At 38.2% G+C, this 24,623-nt stretch overlaps 1 protein-coding gene across 1 annotated transcript; it reads right to left on the bottom strand.

The window, feature by feature from the left end:
* Window positions 1-1,047: 1,047 nt before the first annotated feature.
* Window positions 1,048-24,458, bottom strand: INTS11 (integrator complex subunit 11). The gene is made up of 18 exons (XM_056508298.1): window positions 24,407-24,458; window positions 24,042-24,226; window positions 23,292-23,389; window positions 23,115-23,188; window positions 22,738-22,966; window positions 22,557-22,655; window positions 21,056-21,090; window positions 18,920-19,058; window positions 17,525-17,589; window positions 16,787-16,976; window positions 14,827-14,910; window positions 14,641-14,730; window positions 13,428-13,590; window positions 11,628-11,735; window positions 10,446-10,507; window positions 7,744-7,886; window positions 4,484-4,613; window positions 1,048-2,650 (listed from the first exon to the last, which is right to left on the bottom strand). Exons 2-18 carry the CDS (start codon window positions 24,067-24,069, stop codon window positions 2,585-2,587), a joined length of 1,803 nt encoding a protein of 600 aa, XP_056364273.1. The 5' UTR covers window positions 24,070-24,226; window positions 24,407-24,458; the 3' UTR covers window positions 1,048-2,584.
* Between the last annotated feature and the right edge of the window lie 165 nt (window positions 24,459-24,623).

Raw genomic sequence — 24,623 nt, 5'->3', positions numbered from 1 at the left:
CCCAGCTCTGTGGCCTTGTCACCTTTCCCAGGGATTTGGGGAATTTTGGAATTTTTGGGGGAGAATTTTATATTTTGGGTGGGATTTTTTTATTTTTGGGTGAGATTTTTATATTTTATTGGCAGATTTTTGGATTTTTGGGGTGGGATTTTTGGGATGGATTTTTGTATTTTGGGTGGGATTTTTATATTTTATTGGGAGATTTTGGGATTTTTTGGGATTTTTGGGGTGGATTTTTGGGTGGGATTTTGGTATTTTGGGGGGATTTTTGTAATTTTGGGTGGGATTTTTCTATTTTTGGATGGGATTTTTGTATTTTTGGGTGAGATTTTTCTATTTTTTGGATAGCATTTTTGTATTTTTGGGTGGGATTTTGGGATGGATTTTTTTATTTTATTGGGAGATTTTTGGATTTTTTGGGTGGGATTTTTTCTATTTTGGGTGGGATTCTTGTATTTTTGGATGGGATTTTTGTATTTTGGGTGGGATTTTTGGGTGACATTATTTTTGGGTGGAATTTTTCTATTTTTGGGTGGGATTTTGGTATTTTGGGTGAGATTTTTGTATTTTTGAGGTGGATTTTTGTATTTTGGGTGGGAATTTTATATTTTGGGTGGGATTTTTGTATTTTTAGGTGAGATTTTATATTTTTGGGGTGGATTTTTGTATTTTGGGTGGGATTTTGGTATTTTGGGTGGGATTTTTGGATTTTATTGGGAGATTTTTTGATTTTTGGGGTGGATTTTTGGGGGGAATTTTTGTATTTTTTGTGGGATTTTTGTATTTTTGTGGGTGGGATTTTTATAATTTTAGGGGTCATTTTTGGGGTGGATTTTTGTATTTTGGGTGGGATTTTTCTATTTTTTGGGATTTTTGGTATTTTTGGGTGGAATTTTTCTATTTTGGGTGGGATTTTTATATGTTATTGGAAGATTTTTGTATTTTTGGGTGGGATTTTTGGAATTTTTGGGGTGGATTTTTGTATTTTTAGGGGAGGATTCTTATATTTTATTGGCAGATTTTTGGATTTTTGGGGTGGGATTTTTGGGATGGATTTTTGTATTTTGGGTGGGATTTTTATATTTTATTGGAAGATTTTTGGATTTTTGGGGTGGATTTTTGGGTGGAATTTTTGTCTTTTTTGTGGGATTTTTCTATTTTTGGGGGTGGATTTTTTGGGTTTTTTTTTTGTATTTTGAGTGGAATAAAAATACGAGTTGGAATCTCCTTGGCTCTGAAGGAATGAAGGGGAATTAAATCAATTTTGCTGCTTTTATACTTTGAATTTTAATTATTTCAGGCAGAACACTGAATAATTTTTATTTTAATGTATAAAAACACAAAATTTATCCTCAGCTCTGTTTCCAAACAGGTTCTTGATTTCCTGGACAGGATTTTCCAAGGGAAAATTTTTTTTGCTGCAGGAATTGGAGAAATATTGGAATTTTTTTTTATTAAAACTGAGTAGAAAAAAGCATTGACAGTGTAAATAAAATAAAACTAAAATAAAAGCAAAATTAAAGCAAAAAAAACAAAATAAAAGCAAATAAAACCCAAAATAAAAGCAAAATAAAAGTAAAATAAAAGTAAAATAAAAGCAAAATAAAACCAAAATAAAACAAAATAAACAAAATAAAAGCAAAATAAAACTAAAAGCAAAATAAAAACAAAATAAAACTAAAATAAAAGCAAAATAAAAGCAAAAAAAAACCAAAATAAAAGCAAAATAAAAGCAAAAAAAAACCAAAATAAAAGCAAAATAAAACTAAAATAAAAGCAAAATAAAAACAAAATAAACAAAATAAAAGCAAAATAAAACTAAAATAAAAGCAAAAAAAACTAAAATAAAAGCAAAATAAAAGCAAAATAAAAGCAAAATTAAAGCAAAAAAAAAGCAAAATAAAACTAAAATAAAAGCAAAATAAAAACAAAATAAAATAAAAGCAAAATAAAACTAAAATAAAAGCAAAATAAAAACAAAATAAACAAAATAAAAGCAAAATAAAACTAAAATAAAAGCAAAATTAAAGCAAAAAAAAAGCGAAATAAAAGCAAAAAAAAACCAAAATAAAAGCAAAAAACAATCCCAAAATAAAAGCAAAATTAAAGCAAAATAAAAGCAAAATAAAAGCAAAATAAAACTAAAATAAAAGCAAATTAAAAGCAAAATAAAAGCAAAAAAAAAGCAAAATAAAACAAAAATAAAACTAAAAGCAAAATAAAAACCAAAATAAAAGCAAAAAAAAAAACCAAAATAAAAGCAAAATAAAAGCAAAATTAAAGCAAAAAAAAAAGTAAAATAAAAGCAAAAAAAAAGCAAAAAAAAAGCAAAATAAAAGCAAAATTAAAGCAAAAAAAAACCAAAATAAAAGCAAAATTAAAGCAAAATAAAAGCAAAATTAAAGCAAAATAAAAGCAAAAAAACCCAAAATAAAACTAAAATAAAAGTAAAAAAAAACCAAAATAAAAGCAAAATAAAACCAAAATTAAAGCAAAAAAAAAACCAAAATAAAAGAACAAAAAAAACCAAAATAAAAGCAAAAAAACCAACAAACTAGAAGCTGCCCCTGGGCTGGGTGTGCTCTCAGGGGGGGCCCTGGGGCAGCCCCTTCTTCAGCAGGGAGGTGAGAAAACTGCCCAGCTCTTCATCCTGAAAGGACAAAAAAATGGCTGAGAGCAAAATCTGGGGCAGGAAATTCCTGGATTTGCAAAATCTAATGTGAGCTGTGTTTAAAAAGTGGAATAATCACAAATTCAGTTCTGGTCTTACAGAATTTTGGTGGCTCAAAGGGGTTTCCTCTGAGGAAAATCAAAGAATAAATTGATTTTCTTGCTTGGCATTTCCTTGCTGTCAAGAAAGAGTTTAAAAGTGAGGATGGTGGGATGAATGTTAAATAAATTAATATTGAGGTCAGAAATAATCCTTCACTTGTTTTAAATTTTCCAAGGAACACAACATTAAATACTCAGCAGAGAAAACACAGAACTGAAATGAGTGGAAATGAGTGAGTGGAAATAAATGAGTGGAAATAAAAAGTGGAACTATAAGTGGAAGTAAATATGAGTGGAACTAAATAAATATAAGTGGAAATAAATATAAGTGGAACTAAATATAAGTAAGTGGAAATAAATATAAGTGGAAATAAATATAAGTGGAAGTAAATATGATTGGAAATAAATATAAGTGGAAATAAATATGAGTGGAAATAAATATAAGTGGAAATATAAGTGGAAATAAATGTGGAAATGGAAGTAGAAATAAATAAGTGGAAAGAAGAAGCAGAAAGGTGGCAATAAATAAGTGGCAATAAATGAGTGGAAATAAGTATAAGTGGAAATAAATAAGTGAAAACAAATAGGTAGAAATAAATAAGTAGAAATAAGTAAGTGAAAATAAATAAGTGGAAATAAATAAGTAAGTGGAGATAAATAAATAAATGGAAATAAATAAGTGGAAATAAATAAATGGAAATAAGTAAATAAGTGGAAATAAATAGTGGAAATAAAGAAGTGGAAATAAATAAATAAGTGGAAATAAATAAGTGAGTGGAAATAAAGAAGTGGAAATAAAGAAGTGGAAATAAATAAATAAGTGGAAAAACAAGTAGAAATAAATAAACAAGTGGAAATATAAATAAGTGGAAATAAATAAGTAGAAATAAATAAGTGGAAATAAGTGGAAATAAATAAATGAGTGGAAATAAATAAATGAGTGGAAAAAAGTAACAGTGGAAATGAAGTAACAGTGGAAATGAAATAAATAACAGTGGAAATAAGTAAGAAAATGGAAATAAGTGGAAATGTAAGTGGAAATAAATGGAAATATAAGTGGAAATGTAAGTGGAAAATCAGGAATGCAGGTGGACATGAGTCAGGAATGCAGGTGAGAATCAGGAATGCAGGTGAGAGTCAGGGATGCAGGTGAGAGTCAGGAATGCAGGTGAGAGTCAGGAATGCAGGTGAGAGTCAGGGATGCAGGTGAGAGTCAGGAATGCAGGTGAGAGTCAGGGATGCAGGTGAGAGTCAGGAATGCAGGTGAGAGTCAGGAGTGCAGGTGAGAGTCAGGAATGCAGGTGAGAATCAGGAATGCAGGTGAGAGTCAGGAATGCAGGTGAGAGTCAGGAATGCAGGTGAGAGTCAGGAATGCAGGTGAGAGTCAGGAATGCAGGTGAGAGTCAGGAGTGCAGGTGAGAATCAGGAATGCAGGTGAGAGTCAGGAATGCAGGTGAGAATCAGGAATGCAGGTGAGAGTCAGGAATGCAGGTGAGAGTCAGGAGTGCAGGTGAGAATCAGGAATGCAGGTGAGAGTCAGGAATGCAGGTGAGAGTCAGGAATGCAGGTGAGAGTCAGGAATGCAGGTGGACATGACTCAGAAAAGCAGGTGAACATGAGTCAGGAATGCAGGTGGACATGAGTCAGGAATGCAGGTGAGAGTCAGGAATGCAGGTGAGAGTCAGGAATGAGGTGGCCAAGGGAACCCCACCTGGTAAGTCCAGGAGACCAGCAGCACCTTGGTGCCCTGCTCCTCGTGGTGCGCCGTGGCCTGGATCAGGATGGACTCCACGGTGATGGAGCCGTCGGGGAGGTGCTGCACCGAGTAATCCTTCAGGATCCTGCAGGGTTAGCTGGTTAGCTGGTTACTGGGACCAGCCTGGTTAGCTGGGTTAGCTGGTTAGCTGGGACCAGCCTGGTTACTGGGACCAGCCTGGTTACTGGGACCAGCCTGGTTAGCTGGGACCAGCCTGGTTACTGGGACCAGCCTGGTTACTGGGACCAGCCTGGTTAGCTGGGACCAGCCTGGTTACTGGGACCAGCCTGGTTAGCTGGGACCAGCCTGGTTAGCTGGGACAGCCTGGTTAGCTGGGACCAGCCTGGTTACTGGGACCAGCCTGGTTACTGGGACAGCCTGGTTACTGGGACAGCCTGGTTACTGTGACCAGCCTGGTTAGCTGGGACCAGCCTGGTTAGCTGGGACAGCCTGGTTACTGGGACCAGCCTGGTTAGCTGGGACAGCCTGGTTAGCTGGGACAGCCTGGTTACTGGGACCAGCCTGGTTAGCTGGGACAGCCTGGTTACTGGGACCAGCCTGGTTAGCTGGGTTAGCTGGTTAGCTGGGACCAGCCTGGTTACTGGGACCAGCCTGGTTACTGGGACCAGCCTGGTTAGCTGGGACCAGCCTGGTTACTGGGACCAGCCTGGTTAGCTGGGACAGCCTGGTTAGCTGGGACAGCCTGGTTACTGGGACCAGCCTGGTTAGCTGGGACCAGCCTGGTTACTGGGACCAGCCTGGTTAGCTGGGACAGCCTGGTTACTGGGACCAGCCTGGTTAGCTGGGTTAGCTGGTTAGCTGGGACCAGCCTGGTTACTGGGACCAGCCTGGTTACTGGGACCAGCCTGGTTAGCTGGGACCAGCCTGGTTACTGGGACCAGCCTGGTTAGCTGGGACAGCCTGGTTAGCTGGGACAGCCTGGTTACTGGGACCAGCCTGGTTAGCTGGGACCAGCCTGGTTACTGGGACCAGCCTGGTTAGCTGGGACAGCCTGGTTACTGGGACCAGCCTGGTTAGCTGGGTTAGCTGGTTAGCTGGGACCAGCCTGGTTACTGGGACCAGCCTGGTTACTGGGCCAGCCTGGTTAGCTGGGACCAGCCTGGTTACTGGGACAGCCTGGTTAGCTGGGACAGCCTGGTTACTGGGACAGCCTGGTTAGCTGGGACCAGCCTGGTTACTGGGACCAGCCTGGTTAGCTGGGACCAGCCTGGTTACTGGGACAGCCTGGTTACTGGGACAGTCTGGTTACTGGGACCAGCCTGGTTAGCTGGGACCAGCCTGGTTACTGGGACAGCCTGGTTACTGGGACAGCCTGGTTAGCTGGGTTAGCTGGTTAGCTGGGACCAGCCTGGTTACTGGGACAGCCTGGTTACTGGGACAGTCTGGTTACTGGGACCAGCCTGGTTACTGGGACAGCCTGGTTACTGGGACAGCCTGGTTAGCTGGGTTAGCTGGTTAGCTGGGACCAGCCTGGTTACTGGGACAGCCTGGTTACTGGGACAGCCTGGTTACTGGGACCAGCCTGGTGCCTTAGCTGGGACCAGCCTGGTTACTGGGACAGCCTGGTTACTGGGACAGCCTGGTTAGCTGGGACCAGCCTGGTTACTGGGACCAGCCTGGTTACTGGGACCAGCCCTGGGACCAGCCTGGTTACTGGGACCAGCCTGCCTCACCCACCCAATCCCAGCCTCATTTCCTCTCCTGGCTGCTTCCTCAGTAAATCTTGGGCTGCTGGATTTTGTCACTGCTCCCTACAGCAGCACCTGAGGGATTCCCATGAAGAATGGGTGTGTTGGGCTGATGTGGCCAGAAATGTGAATTCTGTCCCACCTGCTGGGGCAGTGCCCCTGATCTCCTGGCACACATTATCTGCTCATGGGCCATCTCTAAACCAGCTGGGCAATCATCTTTATCTTCCCACAGCCCATCCTCCCTCCAGGAGATATCTCCTGTTCATGGCCACTGAGTCCCAGGGCATGACTGATAAAATTCCATCATCCCACTGGGAGATGCTCCAGCCAGGGGAGCAGCCAAGCCTTTCCTACCCAGATAAAAACTGAGATTTGGGACACCAAGGAACCTTCTTTCCACTGGATCCCAGAGGAAAGCCAGACCTTTCCACATCATCCCTGGAGCTTCAGAGGAAACTGCACCTTCTCCAGGAGCACTGCTCCAGCTGAACCACATCTGCCCCTGCAGGAGGATGCAGCCACCATTGAATGGGACTGTGCCAACACCCTGACTGACTGACGGGTGTCAGCTTGGATTCTGACTCTGGCAGGGCTGGGATTGTTCTGTGTAATACTGCATTGCTATTTGAATTTTCCTAGTAAAGAACTGTTATTCCTAATTCCCATCTCTTTGCCTGAGAGCCCCTTAATTCCAAAATTACAATAATTTGGAGGGAGGGGGTTTACACTCTCCATTTCAAAGAGAAGCTCCTGCCTTTATTGGCAGACACCTGTCCTTCAAACCAGGACAATGTGATATTTTGATTTTACCCTCCTTGGAACAATGAGATTAATTCTATCCTTAGCTCAATGAGCCAATCTATAAAAATGTTCCCACTCCTGCAATAAACAATTTCTTCTGCTTTTTGGTAATTTTGGTAAAATCAAAATTTTCTTTTTAAGACACCACAAAACATGTTTTTAAGGCAACACAAGAAGTTTTACCTTCCTTGGATCAAGGAATTTATTCCATCCTTAATTCAATGAGCCAATCTATAAAAATGATTCTACTCCTGCCATAAATAATTGCTTCTACTTTCTGAATATACCTGTGTTGCTAGATTTTCTCAGTGCAACACCTGAGGGATTCCCATGAAGAATGTGATATTTTGGTAAAAGCATCTTTACAAGAAGTGTTTTCTTCCTTGGACCAACCAATTCTACCCTCAGCTCAATGAGCCAATCTATAAAGATATTCCTACTCCTGCAATAAATCACTAATTCTGCTTTCTGAGTAAACCTGTGGTGGCTTTTTTCAATGCTCCTTGCAGTAACACCTGAGGGATTCCCATGAAAAATGTGACATTTTGGTAAAAGCAAATTGACGAAAACTTTTACCTTCCTTGGACCAACGAGCCAGTGTTAAAACCTTCCCACTGCTGCACTAAATCATTTTTTCTGCTTTCTGGAGTAAAAGCTGTGTTGGTGAATTTTTTTTTTTTTCTGCAGGGCAGCAGAACTCACCCCTTGAGGTGGTTGTAGACCCTGAGCCCCGTCTCGTGCTCCTTGCGCGGGTCCTGGATGTGCACGCGGCAGGTGAAGCGCAGCTGGTGCTCTGCCAGCCCCAGCTCCTTCAGAGCCTGCTCAGGGGAAACCAGCCTGAAACTCTGAATGAGAAAAAAAAAGAGAAAAAAAAATCAGTGGGGATGTAATTCTGGGAGTTTTGTGCTGCCCTGGGGTCAGGGGAGCAAAGGAGAATTTCTGTGCTGAAACGTCGCCGTGTGTTTGTGAGACTGGGACAAAACTCAGAGGGCACAATTCACCCCACTCTCCTTCAGGGCCTGCTCAGGGGAAACCAGCCTGAAACTCTGAATGGGAAAAAAAAGAGAAAAAACATCAGTGGGGATGTAATTCTGGGAGTTTTGTGGTGCCCTGGGGTCAGGGGAGCAAAGGAGAATTTCTGTGCTGAAACATCAGAGTGTGTTTGTGAGACTGGGACAAAACTCAGAGGGCACAATTCACCCCACTCTCCTTCAGGGCCTGATCAGGGGAAACCAGCCTGAAACTCTGAATGAGAAAAAAAGAGAAAAAAAATCAGTGGGGATGTAATTCTGGGATTTTTTTGGAGTTTTGTGGTGCCCTGGGGTCAGGGGAGCAAAGGAGAATTTCGGGGCTGAAACATCAGAGTGTGTTTGTGAGACTGGGACAAAACATCCAACTCAATAATGATCAATAAATATTTAACATGATGAAGTCGGGCTCTGGAAGGTGGTTTAAGCTCTAGGAGAGGAGGGATGTTTAAAATAAAGGTGAGGTTGAAGATGAGGCAGATTCCTGGGGAGGAAGCAGAACTGCTCATGGTGATTTGGGCACCTAAAACATGGGAGCAGCTCCAGAGGGTTCCAAAAAACAACCTCAGAGGATAAAAAACACCCTGAGAGGGCAGAAAACAGCCTGAGAGGATAAAAAACACCCTGAGAGGGCAGAAAACAGCCTCAGAGGACATAAAAAACACCCTGAGAGGGCAGAAAACAGCCTCAGAGGACAAAAAACACCCTGAGAGGGCACAAAAACCAACCTCAAAGGGCAAAAAAAACACCCTGAGAGGACACAAAACACCCTCAGAGGACACAAAATACAGAAGACACAAAAACCACTCTCAGAGGGCACAAAAAAACACAAGAGGGCACAAAAAAAACACCCTGAGAACACAAAACACCCTCAGAGGGCAGAAGAACACCCTGAGAACACAAAAAACATCCTGAGAGGACACCAAAAAACACCCTCAGAGGGCAAAAGAACAGTCTGAAAGGACACAAAAATCACCCTGAGAGGAACAAAAAAACATCCAGAGGACACCAAAAAACACCCTCAGAGGGAACAAAAAAACACCCTCAGAACACAAAACACCCTGAGAGGACACAAAAGTCACCCTGAGAGGAACAAAAACCATCCAGAGGACACAAAAAAATCACCAAGAGGACAGAAAACACACCCAGAGGACACCAAAATCACCCTGAGAGGACAAAAAACATCCTGAAAGGACACCAAAAAACATCCTGAGAGGAACAGAAAACATCCAGAGGATACAAAAAACAGCCTCAGAGGGCAGAAGAATACCCTGAGAACACAAAACACACTCAGAGGACAAAAAAATCACCCTGAGAGGAACAAAAACCATCCAGAGGACACAAAAAAAATCACCAAGAAGACACAAAACACACCCAGAGGAACAAAAGCCCCTGAGAGGAACAGAAAACATCCAGAGGAGACAAAGAACAGCCTCAGAGGTCAGAAGAACACCCTGAGAACACAGAAAACATCCTGAAAAGACACAAAAATCACCCTGAGAGGGCAAAAGAACAGTCTGAAAGGACACAAAAAACATCCTGAGAGGAACAAAAAACACCCAGAGGAAACAAAAAACAGCCTCAGAGGGAACAAAAAAACACCCTCAGAACACAAAACACCCTGAGAGGACACAAAAGTCACCCTGAGAGGAACAAAAACCATCCAGAGGACACAAAAAAAATCACCAAGAGGACACAAAACACACCCAGAGGACACAAAAAACAATCTGAGAGGAACAAAAAACAATCTGAGAGGGCACCAAAAAACAGCCTCAGAGGGCAGAAGAACAGTCTGAAAGGACAAAAATCACCCTCAGAGGACACAAAAATCACCCTGAGAGGACAAAAATCACCCTGAGAGGAACAAAAAAACATCCAGAGGACACAAAAAACAGCCTCAGAGGGAACAAAAAAACACCCTCAGAACACAAAACACCCTGAGAGGACACAAAAGTCACCCTGAGAGGAACAAAAACCATCCAGAGGACACAAAAAAATCACCAAGAGGACAGAAAACACACCCAGAGGACAAAAATCACCCTGAGAGGAACAAAAACCATCCAGAGGACACAAAAAAAATCACCAAGAAGACACAAAACACACCCAGAGGAACAAAAGCCCCTGAGAGGAACAAAAAACCATCCAGAGGAGACAAAGAACAGCCTCAGAGGTCAGAAGAACACCCTGAGAACACAAAAAACATCCTGAAAAGACACAAAAATCACCCTGAGAGGGCAAAAGAACAGTCTGAAAGGACACCAAAATCACCCTGAGAGGAACAAAAAACATCCAGAGGACACAAAAAAAATCACCAAGAGGACACAAAACACACCCAGAGGACACAAAACCCACCCAGGCAGCCCAGGCTGGACTCACATTGTCCTTCATCAGCAACGAGCCGTGCATCAGCTTCGGCCTCTTGGCATCTGGGGCAGCACCTGCAGCAAGAGAAAGCAATTAAAAAATATATCAATTAAAAAGAAATCAATTAAAAATAAATCAATTAAAAAGAAATCAATTTAAAAGAAATCAATTTAAAAGAAATCATAAATTAGCAGGGGCTGGGTGTTCACCCCAACCTGCTCTGAGACCCTGCCCAGGTGCAGACACTGGAATTTTACACAATTCTTATTTTTCAGATATTGAAATTACACTTTTCTTATCTTTGAGATACTGAAATTACACATTTCTTATTTTTCAGACACTGGAATTTTATACATTTCTTATTTTTCAGATATTGAAATTACACTTTTCTTATCTTTGAGACATTGAAATTTTACACATTTCTTATTTTTCAGCATTGGAATTTTACACAATTCTTATTTTTCAGATATTGAAATTACACATTTCTTATCTTTCAGCATTGGAATTTTACACATTTCTTATCTTTCATTGAAATTACACATTTCTTATCTTTCAGACATTGGAATTTTACACATTTCTTATCTTTCATTGAAATTACACATTTCTTATCTTTGAGACATTGAAATTACACATTTCTTATCTTTCAGACATTGGAATTGCACATTTCTTATTTTTCAGACATTGGAATTTTACACATTTCTTATTTTTCAGATATTGAAATTACACATTTCTTATCTTTCATTGAAATTACACATTTCTTATTTTTCAGACATTGGAATTTTACACATTTCTTATTTTTCAGATATTGAAATTACACATTTCTTATCTTTCAGCATTGGAATTTTACACATTTCTTATCTATTCAATGCATCAATAGCAGTTAACCATTCTCAGAAATTTTGGCAGCTAAAAAGGAAATTTTAAATAATAATAAATATTAAAAAATTAGTAATAAATATTAATATTTATTAATAATGCCCCTCTCTTCCCAGAGCACTTCCTGATGAGAAAAATGAGATTTTATTTTTCTAATATTCAGTTGATAAAATTAATCCCAGCTTTCCTAAACTGAGCTGCTAGAAACACAACAAACAGGGTGGGCACATTGATTTTTAAATGTTATTAAATACACATATTAAATCTTAATTGGATTTAATTTAATATTAATTCAATTAAATAATATTAAAAGGTCACCTATGGCAGTTTCCCTCTTGAGGAGGCCCAGGGAGATGTCCACAGGGATGCAGGGGTTGGTGAGGATGGTGGTGGTCTCTCCATTGGCTGGCATGAAGCAGCTGACATCTGCAAAAAAAAAGCAATTAATTGGGTTTAATTAGTGTTAATTAAGGTTTAAAGGCATCACTCCCTTGAGGGGAGGTGTAAATGTCACATCACCCAACTGTGCTGAGGGATCAAAAATGTGATTTACAGGTTGTAATTCCAATCCTTCCTCTCCCATGGGAAGTAATTCATGTCCAAAGGGGTCACTGCAATTAACTGGGCTTAATTAATTAATTAATTAATTAATGCTGATTAATCAGTTCCTTGAGGAAAGGTACAAATGCCACCTCACCCAACTGTGCTGAGGGATCAAAAATGGATCAAAAATGTGATTTTCAAGTTTTAAAGCCATTCCTTCCTATCCCATAGAAAACAATCCTAATTCATGTCCAAAGGGGTCATTGTAATTAACTGGGCTTAATTAATTAATTAATTAATGCTGATTAATCAGTTTCTTGAGGGAACATGTCAATGTCACATCACCTAATTGTGCTGAGGGATCAGAAATGTGATTTACAGGTTGTAATTCCAATCCTTCCTCTCCCATGGGAAGTAATTCATGTCCAAAGGGGTCACTGCAATTAACTGGGCTTAATTAATTAATTAATTAATTAATGCTGATTAATCAGTTCCTTGAGGAAAGGTACAAATGCCACCTCACCTAACTGTGCTGAGGGATCAAAAATGTGATTTTCAAGTTTTAAAGCCATTCCTTCCTATCCCATAGAAAACAGTCCTAATTCATGTCCAAAGGGGTCACTGCAATTAACTGGGCTTAATTAATTAATTAATTAATGCTGATTAATCAGTTTCTTGAGGGAACATGTAATTACCACCTCACCTAACTGTGCTGAGGGATCAGAAATGTGATTTACAGGTTGTAATGCCATTCCTTCCTCTCCCATGGAAAGTAATTCATGTCCAAAGGGGTCACTGCAATTAACTGGGCTTAATTAATTAATTAATTAATGCTGATTAATCAGTTCCTTGAGGAAAGGTACAAATGCCACCTCACCCAACTGTGCTGAGGGATCAAAAATGGATCAAAAATGTGATTTTCAAGTTTTAAAGCCATTCCTTCCTATCCCATAGAAAACACTCCTAATTCATGTCCAAAGGGGTCATTGTAATTAACTGGGCTTAATTAATTAATGGTGATTAAGGTGTTACAGGCATTTTTTGTGGGGAGCTTTAAATGCCACCCCACCTGTGCTGAGGGACCAAAAATGGATCAAAATGTGATTTTCAAGCTTTGCTGCCCCTCCCTCCTGAGATGAATTTTGGATTTGTCTTTACAAACCAGCTGTGGATCAAACCAGCACTGAGAGAGAAAAGAAATAATGGGATGGATTCCAGATTGATGGATGGGAAAAGAGATTTGCCTTTACAAACAAACTGCAGGTTTGGAAGATGAAAATGGGGGAAAACTTTGAATTCTGTAAGGATTAAAATTTAAAGGGAGGGTTGTGCATTAGAGGGGAATCTCAGGTATTTGGGAAGTCTGTGCCTCTCAGGTACCTCAGCCCATGGGGACAGAGAGAGGGAAATTGGGATAAAAAGGGAGGTGAGTCCTCCAAAAATCTGAGAGACCCCAGGGCAATGCCCCATGGCCTCTCCCTTTATTGGAATAAAGCAAAAAACGACTCCTCTGTTTTTTTTGGCCACAAACCTCTGGTGTTTGTGGGTTCATTTTCCTGGCTCAGTGATACCTACTGAACTCCTGCTCGATTTTCTGCTTGAGGAATTCCATTTTCTTGGCCTCCCCGTGCACCAGCAGCACGTTCCTGGGCTCCGCCTGCCGGATCAGCTGCATGATGCCCTTGGCATCAGCGTGGGCACTGAAGGACATGTACTCCACCTGCATCTTCACCTCCAGCTGGGGCAGAAAAATGACCAAAAAATTCAGGGTTTACATCAAAGGAACAAAGAGAAAATCAAAATTGTCTCAAGAAAAAGTTGTAACTCAAAGGTTCAAATCGCGTCATTTTGTCGCGTGAAAAAAAAAAATATTGAAGGTCAGCTGGGGTTGGGTTATCCAAATTTGCTTAAAATTTATGTATTGAATTGTTATTAAACAGTATAAAGTGGTCCTAAAGGTTTTATGGCAGGAGCAAAAGTTCTCAAAGTTTTTTGGCAGGAATTAATGCAATGGGGGAAAAAATACCTAAAGCAAAAATGGGAAAAAAAACCCAAATCCGGCTTTAGCAAAAGAGAATAAAAAAAACAAACTCAGTTTTGCTAAATAAAAAAAGGAAAAAATAAAAACAAAGCCAGTTTTGCTAAAGCAAAAGAGAATTAAAAAAAACAAACTCAGTTTTGCTAAATAAAAAAAGGAAAAAATAAAAACAAAGCCAGTTTTGTTAAAGGAAAAGAGGAAAAAAAAAACCAAACCCAGTTTTGCTAAAGCAAAATGGGAAAAAACCCAAATCCAGCTTTGTAAAAGCAAAAGAGAATAAAAAAAACAAACTCAGTTTTGCTAAATAAAAAAAGGAAAAAATAAAAACAAAGCCAGTTTTGTTAAAGGAAAAGAGGAAAAAAAAAACCAAACCCAGTTTTGCCAAAGCAAAATGGAAAAAAACCCAACCCAGCTTTGTTAAAGCCAAAAGGAAGAAAAAAGAAAAATCAAACTTTAGTAAAACAAAAGGGGAAAAAACCCCAAATACAGATTTGCTAAAGCAAAAAAGGAAATAATCCCAAACTCAGTTTTGCTGAAACAAAAGGGGAAAAAAAACCCAACCCCAGCTTTGCAAAAGCAAAAAGGGAATTAAAAAACCAAACTCAATTTTGCTAAAGCAAAAGGGGAAAAAAAAAAACACAAAAAAAAAAAAAAAAAAAAAAAAAAAACCAAACCAATGGAACTCCAAATCCAAAGATTATTTTGAGGTATTTTCAATGCTGGAAATTGAAAATTTAAAATCCAACTCACAATTTGTCTTCCTTCCATCTCCAGCTTCCTCTGCCCACTGAGGATTTTGTGGCCCACAGTTCCCTGCACACAGTAGCCAGGCATGATCACCTGGGAAAAAAAAATAAAATCAGAAAAATCAACAATTCCATGGATTTAAACATCCAAATAATCATAAAAAATCAGTCAAAAAACTCAATTTCTTACCATGTTTTTCTCATTCCCTGCCCATTTCCTGAAGATTTGGAGGGACTGTCCTGCATGGAGCATTCCAGGGGTTGCAAACACCACCTGGAAATCAAAGATGTGTTATAAATTACTGTAAAAACACATTTTTTTTCCATGATTTTTATAAATATCCTAAATTGGTGCAGAGTATTCATCAAAACTCATCACCAAATCAAGATTTTTATTCTTTAATTTCCTTCCCATCTTGTCCAAAATTCACAGGAAATAATAAAAAAATTAATAAAAAAATAATAAAAAAAATTAATAAAAAAATAATAATAAAAATATTCCCTGCTTTAGGAAATATTTGTGTCTGATGGAAAAATCTAAGTGTTTTTTTAAGAAATAAATTTTATTAATTTTATTACTTTTTTGGTGGAATCAAATAAACCAGGCAGAATTAAAGGAGCAATCAAAGATTGTGTGGGGAAAAAAAAATCCTGGTTTGATTCAGGCTGTGTAGAAAACATAAAAATGGAGAATTTTAATTTTTTTTCTAGGTGTTTCAACTTTAATGAAATAAAAACTGAAAGAAATTTAATTTTTACATAGATGAGGGAGTTTTAGGTGGGATTTATGGGATGGAGAATGCTCAGGGTGATTTTTGGGATGGGATTTATGGGTGGAGGATGCTCAGGGTGATTTTTATCTGGGATTTTTTATGTGGAGGATGCTCAGAATAATTTTTGGGGTGGGATAATGGCATTGAGAATGCTCAGGGTGATTTTTGGGATGGGATTGATGGGTAGAGGATGCTCAGGGTGATTTTTGGGATGGGATTGATGGGTGGAAGATTCTCAGGATAATTTCTGGGTGGGATTGATGGGTGGAGGATGCTCAGGATGATTTTTAGATGGGATTTTTTAGGTGGAGGATGCTCAGGATAATTTTTGGGATGGGATTGATGGGTGGAGAATGCTCAGGATAATTTTTGGGTTGGGATTGATGGGTGGAAGATTCTCAGGGTGATTTTTTTAGCTGGAATTTTTTGGGTGGAGGATGCTCAGGGTGATTTTTGGGGTGGGATTGATGGCATTGAGGATGCTCAGGGTGATTTTTGGGGTGGGATTGATGGGTAGAGGATGCTCAGGGTGATTTTTGGGTTGGGATTGATGGGTGGAAGATTCTCAGGATAATTTCTGGGTGGGATTGATGGGTGGAGGATGCTCAGGATAATTTTTGGGATGGGATTGATGGGTGGAGGATGCTCAGGGTGATTTTTTAGCTGGAATTTTTTGGGTGGAGGATGCTCAGGATAATTTTTGGGTGGGATTGATGGGTGGAAGATTCTCAGGATAATTTTTGGGATGGGATTGATGGGTGGAGGATGCTCAGGATGATTTTTGGGATGGGATTTTTCGGGTGGAAGATTCTCAGGGTGATTTTTTTAGCTGGAATTTTTTGGGTGGAGGATGCTCAGGATAATTTTTGGGGTGGGACTGATGGCATTGAGAATGCTCAGGGTGATTTTTGGGGTGGGATTGATGGGTGGAGGATGCTCAGGATAATTTTTGGGTGGGATTGATAGGTGGAGGATGCTCAGGATGATTTTTTAGCTGGAATTTTTTGGGTGGAGAATGCTCAGGGTGATTTTTGGGGTGGGATTGATGGGTGGAGGATGCTCAGGGTGATTTTTGGGATGGGATTGATGGGTGGAAGATTCTCAGAATAATTTTTGGGTGGGATTGATGGGTGGAGGATGCTCAGGATGATATTTTAGCTGGAATTTTTTGGGTGGAGGATGCTCAGGATAATTTTTGGGATGGGATTTTTTGGGTGGAAGATTCTCAGGGTGATTTTTTTAGCTGGAATTTTTTGGGTGGAGGATGCTCAGGGTGATTTTTGGGGTGGGACTGATGGCATTGAGAATGCTCAGGGTGATTTTTACCAGAATTTGGGATCACACTGGAATAAAAACTGCTCCCAGTCCCTCACCTACCATGGGCCCTGGGTTGTCTGCAAAGGCTCTGTCAAAAGCTTTGATGTGTTTGAACTCAAACATGTTCCTCTGCACAAAAGTTTTCCTGATTTTCTGGTTGGTCCAGGTGATGAAGAGTTTGTAATAATGATTTGCTTTCTCTGTCAGCCCCGTGGAAAAATAAATTGGAGCTTTCAGGTTCATCCTTTCCCTGCAAAAGAAGTGACCTGTGAGGGGCAAATAAACCCTGGATATCTGTAAAGCTGGGGAGTCTCCCAAGGTTTGTTTTTTTTTGGGTTTATTTCCCCATTTTCATGAGTTAAATCAGTATTTTAATGCTAAACCCCCATGCAGGTTTTAGTGCCCTTCTCCTTCTCACTACAGATATTTTCAACATTCACCAGACACAAAGATCCCAAAAAAAAGCAGGTGGGACAAGCCCAGGCTGCACTCACCAGAAAGTTTCTGATAAAATACTCAAAGCTGCACTCACCAAAAAGTTTCTGATAAAATACCCAAAGCTGCACTCACCAGAAAATTTCTGATAAAATACTCAAAGCTGCACTAATTAGAAAGTTTCTGATAAAATACTCAAAGCTGCACTCACCAGAAAGTTTCTGATAAAATACTCAAAGCTGCACTGATTAGAAAGTTTTTGATAAAATACTCAAAGTTGCACTCACCAAAAAGTTTCCAATAAAATACTCAAAGCTGCACTAATTAGAAAGTTTCCAATAAAATACCCAAAGTTGCACTCACCAGAAAGTTTCCAATAAAATACAAAGTTCCTGGGCACGTCCAAGGGCAAAAACTGGGATGAGAACCTGGAAAAGAGGAGGAATTCAGAGTGGTTATTATTTTATGTGGCTATTAGTTTCTGGGGTTATTATTTTAATTATTAATTTGATTATTTGATGAGGTTATTATTTTATGGGTTTATTATTTTATGTCTGTTATTTATGTGGCTTTTTTTTTATGTGGCTATTTTTTTATGGGGATGTTATTTTATGGGGAGATTTTTTTATGGGGCAATTTTTTAATGTGCCTATTATTTTATGTGCCTATTATTTTATAGGGCTATTTTTTTATGTCTGTTATTTATGTGGCTATTATTTTATTTGGCTATTTTTTATGTGCCTATTATTTTATGTCTCTATTATTTATGGGGCTATTATTTTATGTCTCTATTATTTTATGGGGCTATTTTTTATGGGGCTATTTTTTTATTTGGCTATTCTTTTATGGGGCTATTATTTTATGTGCCCAATTTTTATGTGGCTATTATTTTATATTTCTATTATTTATGGGACTATTTTTTATGGGGTTATTATTTTATGTGCCTATTATTTTATGTCTCTATTATTTTATGGGGCTATTTTTTATGGGGCTATTATTTTATGGGGCTATTATTTTATGGGGCTATTATTTGTGTGACTATTATTTTATTTGGCTATTTTTATGTGCCTATTATTTTATGTCTCTATTATTTTAAGTCTCTATTACTTTATATTACTTTATGTCTCTATTATTTTATATTATTTTATGTCTCTATTATTTTATGGGGCTATTTTTATGTGCCTATTATTTTATGTCTCTATTATTTTATTTGGCTATTTTTATGTGCCTATTATTTTATGTCTCTATTATTTTAAGTCTCTATTACTTTATATTACTTTATGTCTCTATTATTTTATGTCTCTATGATTTTATAATATTTTATGTCTCTATGATTTTATAATATTTTATGTCTCTATTATTTTATATTATTTTATGTATATTATTTTATAATATTTTATGTCTCTATTATTTTATATTATTTTATGTCTCTATTATTTTATGTCTCTATCGTTTTATGGGGTTATTTTTTTAAGGGGCTATTTTTTATCAGATTATTATTTTATGTGGCTATTCTTTTATTAGGTTATTATTTAATTTTAATTTTAATTTTAATTTTAATTTTAATTTTAATTTTAATTTTAATTAATTTTATGTGGCTGCTACTTTAATTCTGATTATTATTCCTGACCAAATTGCTGCTATCCTCTCAATTCAGTTTGGAATGGGAGCACAGCTCTCCCTGCAGCGAGGAGAACTGAATTGATTTTTATTTGAAATGATCCTGCTGACTGCAGTAGATCAGAGCAGTTTGCTCACCTTGCCTCCCCTCTCCACAGTCTCATGCACTTTCTTGAGGAAATCCCTCTCCCTGCAGCGCTTGGAGTCCCTGATGGTCGTGGCGTAGGTGGACTCGGTGATCAGCAGGTCAGGGCGGCACTTGTCAACCCAGGCAGCCCTGCAGGAGAGTGCCATCCCATAATACACAGCATGACTACAGAAAACTCAATTCCATCCCATAATACACAGCAATGACTACAGAAAACTCAATTCCATCCCATAATACACAGCAATGACTTTACATAAAAACCACAATTCCATCCCATAATACACAGCAATGACTACATAAAAAACTCAATTCCATCCCATAATACACAGCATGACTACAGAAAAACTCAATTCCATCCCATAATACACAGCATGACTACAGAAAACACAATTCCATCCCATAATACACAGCAATAACTACATAAAAACCACAATTCCATCCCATAATACACAGCAGTAACTTTACATAAAACCACAATTCCATCCCATAATACACAGCAGTGACTTCACATAAAAACCATAATTCCATCCCATAATACACAGCAATGACTTTACATAAAAACCACAATTCCATCCCATAATACACAGCAGTGACTACATAAAAAACTCAATTCCATCCCATAATCCACAGCAATAACTTCACATAAAAACTCAATTCCATCAAATAATACACAGCAAAAACTTTACATAAAAAATTCAATTCCATCCCAAAATTATTTCAAATTAAAAAAAAAAAAAAAAATTATATATATATATATATCTATCTATATATATATATATTTACATATATATATGTATGTATATAAAAATGTAATTTTACATAAAAAACACAATTCCATCCCATAATCCAGCAGCAAATGGCTCCTGGCTGTTGGAAACTCAAGCTGCCTTCCAAAATTGTTTCAAATTAAAAAAAATTAAAAAAAAAAAAATATATATATATATTTATGGAATTGGTTTTTTATGTAAAATTATATTACATAATATATCTATATATATATATACATATAAATATATATATATATAAATATAAATATATATATATATGTATATATATATATATATATATACACATATATACATATATATATATGGAATGGTTTTTTTAATGTAAAATTATATTATATAATATAGATTATATAATATAATTTTACATACAAAAACCAATTCCATCCCATACTCCAGCAGCAAATGCTCCTGCCTGCTGGAAACTCAAGCTGCCTTCCAAAATTGTTTCAAATTAAAAAAAAATAAAAAATATATATAATATAATATAATATAATATAATATAATATAATATAATATAATATAATATAATATAATATAATATAATATAATATAATATAATATAATATAATATAATATAATATAATATAATATAATATAATATAATATAATATAATATAATATAATTTTTTATAAAAAATACAATTCCATCCCATAATCCAGCAGCAAATGCTTCCTGGCTGCTGGAAACTCAAGCTGCCTTCCAAAATTGTTTCAAATTAAAAAAAAAAACAATTATCTAATTATTTTTAAAATTAGTTATATCATTAATTTTAATTTTTACAATTTAATATAATTTTATATAAAAAACATAATTCCATCCCATAATCCAGCAGCAAATGGCTCCTGGCTGTTTGAAACTCAAGCTGCCTTCCAAAATTGTTTTAAATAATTTAAAAAAACAATTAAATTAAATTTTTAAATTTAATTTTAATAATAAAATAAATTATTTAAATAAAAATTTATTTAATTACTGTTAAAATTTTATTTTTATAATTAATTTTAATTTTTACATTATAATATAATTTTATATAAAAAACACAATTCCATCCCATAATCCAGCAGCAAATGGCTCCTGGCTGTTTGAAACTCAATCTGCCTTCCAAAATACTTTTAAATTTAAAAAAAAAAAAAAAATTAAAAATGTTCATTTAATTTCAAAAATAAAATAAATTAAATAAATTAAAGTTTGTTTATTTTAAAATTTTAATTTATGTATATAACTTATTTTAATTTAAAATATAATATAACATAACGTATTTATTTATATTAATTGTATAATTTTATTCTATTTTTTTACATTTATTTCTTTGAACTCACAGAAATTCAGATTTCACTCACCCCAAGTGTCTGTCTGGTGTCATGTTATAATCACCCTGAGGAGAGAGAAGATTTTTGGGACAAAAAGGGGGATTTTTGGGATAAAAGGTGGGATTTATTTTTGGGATAAAAGGGGGGATTTATTTTTGGGATAAAAGGGGGGATTTATTTTTGGGATAAAAGGGAGGATTTATTTTTGGGATGAGAAGGGGGGGATTTTTAGGATAAAAGGTGGGATTTATTTTTGGGATAAAAGGTGGGGTTTATTTTTGGGATAAAAGGTGGGGTTTATTTTTGGGATAAAAGGGGGTATTTTTAGGACAAAAGGGGGGATTTATTTTTAGGATAAAAGGGGGGATTTATTTTTGGGATGAGAAGGGGGGATTTTTAGGATAAAAGGTGGAATTTTTGGGATAAAAGGTAGTATTTATTTTTGGGAAAAAAGGTGGGATTTGTTTTTGGGATAAAAGGTGGGATTTATTTTGGGATAAAAGGTGGGATTTATTTTTGGGATGGGAAGGGAATTTTTGGGATGAAAGGGAGGATTTTTGGGATAAGAAGGGGGGATTTATTATTGGGATAAAAGGGGGATTTTTGGGATAAAAGGTGGGGTTTATTTTTGGGATAAAAGGTGGGATTTATTTTTGGGATAAAAGGTAGGATTTGTTTTTGGGATAAAAGGGGGGATTTATTTTGGGGATAAAAGGGGAGATTTATTTTTGGGATAAAAGGGGAGATTTATTTTGGGATAAAAGGTGGGATTTAATTTTGGGATGGGAAGGGGATTTTTGGGATAAAAGGGGGGAATTTTTGGCATAAAAGGGGGGATTTATTTTTGGGATGAGAAGGGGGGTATTTTTAGGATAAAAGGTGGAATTTTTGGGATAAAAGGTGGGATTTATTTTTGGGATGAGAAGGGGGGGATTTTTAGGATAAAAGGTGGGATTTATTTTTGGGATAAAAGGGGAGATTTATTTTTGGGATAAAAGGGGAGATTTATTTTGGGATAAAAGGTGGGATTTAATTTTGGGATGGGAAGGGGATTTTTGGGATAAAAGGGGGGAAATTTTGGCATAAAAGGGGGGATTTATTATTGGGATAAAAGGGGGATTTTTAGGATAAAAGGTGGGATTTATTTTTGGGATGAGAAGGGGGTATTTTTGGCATAAAAGGTGGGATTTTTTGGGATAAAAGGTGGGATTTATTTTTGGGATGAGAAGGGGGGATTTTTAGGATAAAAGGTGGGATTTATTTTTGGGATAAAAGGTGGGATTTATTATTGGGATAAAAGGTGGGATTTTTAGGACAAAAGGGGGGATTTATTTTTAGGATAAAAGGTGGGATTTATTTTTGGGATGAGAAGGGGGGATTTTTGGCATAAAAGGGGGGAATTCTGGGATGAGAAGGGGATTTTTGGGGACAAAAGGTGGGATTTGGGGTTGGAGAGGAGGTGTTTGGGGTAGGATGGAATGGGAAGGGAAAGGGAGTGCAGCAGAAATCCCTGGGGACGACAGGAACTCACCGTGTACAGCACAGACTCACAGCCCACCCTGATCTGGAACATGGCAGCTCCCAGCACGTGCCCTGCATAGTAAGCCTTGATCTCCAGCTCCTCATCCACCTGCCAAAGCAAAAATCATTCATTAATCACAATATTTTCAGTTAAAATTGGTTTTTTTTTTTTTAATCTCCAGCCAAGTCACCTGCACAGTCTGGTGGAGGTGCACAGCCACCACCTTCTTCATGCAGTCTTTGATCATCTGGGAGGTGAAGAAGTTGGTTTCTCCTTTTTTGTCCACTGTGATTTTTCTGTAATCCTCCAGCAGGATGGGGCAGATGGCCTTGGTGGGGTGGGTCATGTAAATGGGGCCATCATACCCAACCATCTCACTGAAATAGGGCAGAGCCCCACAGTGGTCCAGGTGGAAGTGGCTGAAAAATTTAAAACAAACCCACAATTGTTGCACAGAATTCAGCTTGGGTGGCTTTTCAAGCTCTGCAGGATGTGGAAAAAGCAGCTGAAATATGAGGGATGTGCAGGGACAGCACAAAAAGAGGTGGCAGAAGGAAGGTGCCTCACCTGATGATGACACAGTCCAGGAAATCTGTCAGCCTTCCGTTCTGGGTGATGTAGGAGAAGTCAGGGAAACGTCTCTGCAGCCAGGGGAGAGCAGGAAATCCATCAGGAATGATGATGGGACAGGAGGGGACAGGAGGGGACAGGAGGGGACAGGAGGGCTGGCCCAGGGACACTCACATCATCGTTGTAGCCCATGTGCATCCCACAGTCCAGCATCACGTTCTTGCCAGCAATGGACACCAGGATGCAGCTCCTGCCCACGTCCTGCCCAGCTCCTGGGCACCAGTGAAACACCAGCAAAACACCAGGAAAACACCAGGAAAACACCAGGAAAACATCAGCAAAACACCAGGAAAACACCAGGAAAATACCAGGAAAACACCAGGAAAACAGCAGCAAAACACCAGGAAAACACCAGGAAAACATCAGGAAAACACCAGGAAAACATCAGTAAAATACCAGGAAACATCAGTAAAATACCAGGAAACATCAGTAAAACACCCGAATTATTCCTGAATTATCCATGAATTATCCCTGAATTATCCCCGAATTATCCCTCAATTATCCCCGAATTATCCCTCAATTATCCCCGAATTATCCCTCAATTGTCCCTCAATTATTCCCGAATTATTCCCGAATTATTCCTGAATAATCCCTGAATTATTCCTGAATTATCCCTCAATTATTCCTGAATTATCCCTGAATGATCCCCAAATTATCCCTGAATTATCCCCGAATTATCCGTAAATTATTCCTGAATTATCCCGAATTATCCCTGAATTATAACCGAATTATCCCCGAAATATTCCTGAATGACCCCTGAATGATCCCCGAATTACTCCTGCATTATCCCTGAATGATCCCCGAATTCCCAACCCCACATCTTTGCAGATTTTATATTTCAAGGCGGTTTTAGGCTGCGCTTACCCAAGGGAGTGACTTTGATCTCGGGCATTTTTACCCCACTCCAGGTCCCAAACTCGCACGGAAAATTACTCCCGAAGCAGATCCGAGAACGGCACAAGAAAAGAAGATTTTCCTGGTTTTACGGACGCCATTTCAATTGTTCCCCAGGATTTAGCCCAAGACTCGAGCTGAGGCCAAACTTCGTCCTGAGGAGAGACAGAAACACGGGGGATAAACAACAACCTGTGGGAAACCATCGCTTCGATATCCACTATCTCTGCTGAGAGCTGAGAAAACGCACGTAGAGATACACAAAAATAGCCAAAAAAAAAAGCACAAAACCACAGAAAAATTAAATAAAACCACCAAAAACCGCGCGAACTCACCCAGGCCCGGCCCTCAGCCCCTCATAGCGCCCGGCGCCTCCTGCGCGCCTGCGCCGCCCCGCGGACCGCGCGCGGATTGGCCGAGCCGCGGTGACGCACGCGAAGCCCATTGGCCGAGCCTCAGTGACGCACGCCAAGCCCATTGGCCGGCGCCTCGCGGCGGGTGACGGACGCGGCGCTGATTGGCTGAGGCGGCGGGGCGGGATGCGGAACGAGG

Source organism: Oenanthe melanoleuca, chromosome 21, assembly GCF_029582105.1.
Source record: "Oenanthe melanoleuca isolate GR-GAL-2019-014 chromosome 21, OMel1.0, whole genome shotgun sequence".
Classification (NCBI taxonomy): Eukaryota; Metazoa; Chordata; class Aves; order Passeriformes; family Muscicapidae; genus Oenanthe; species Oenanthe melanoleuca.
This window is presented reverse-complemented; position numbering and strand designations above follow the sequence as displayed.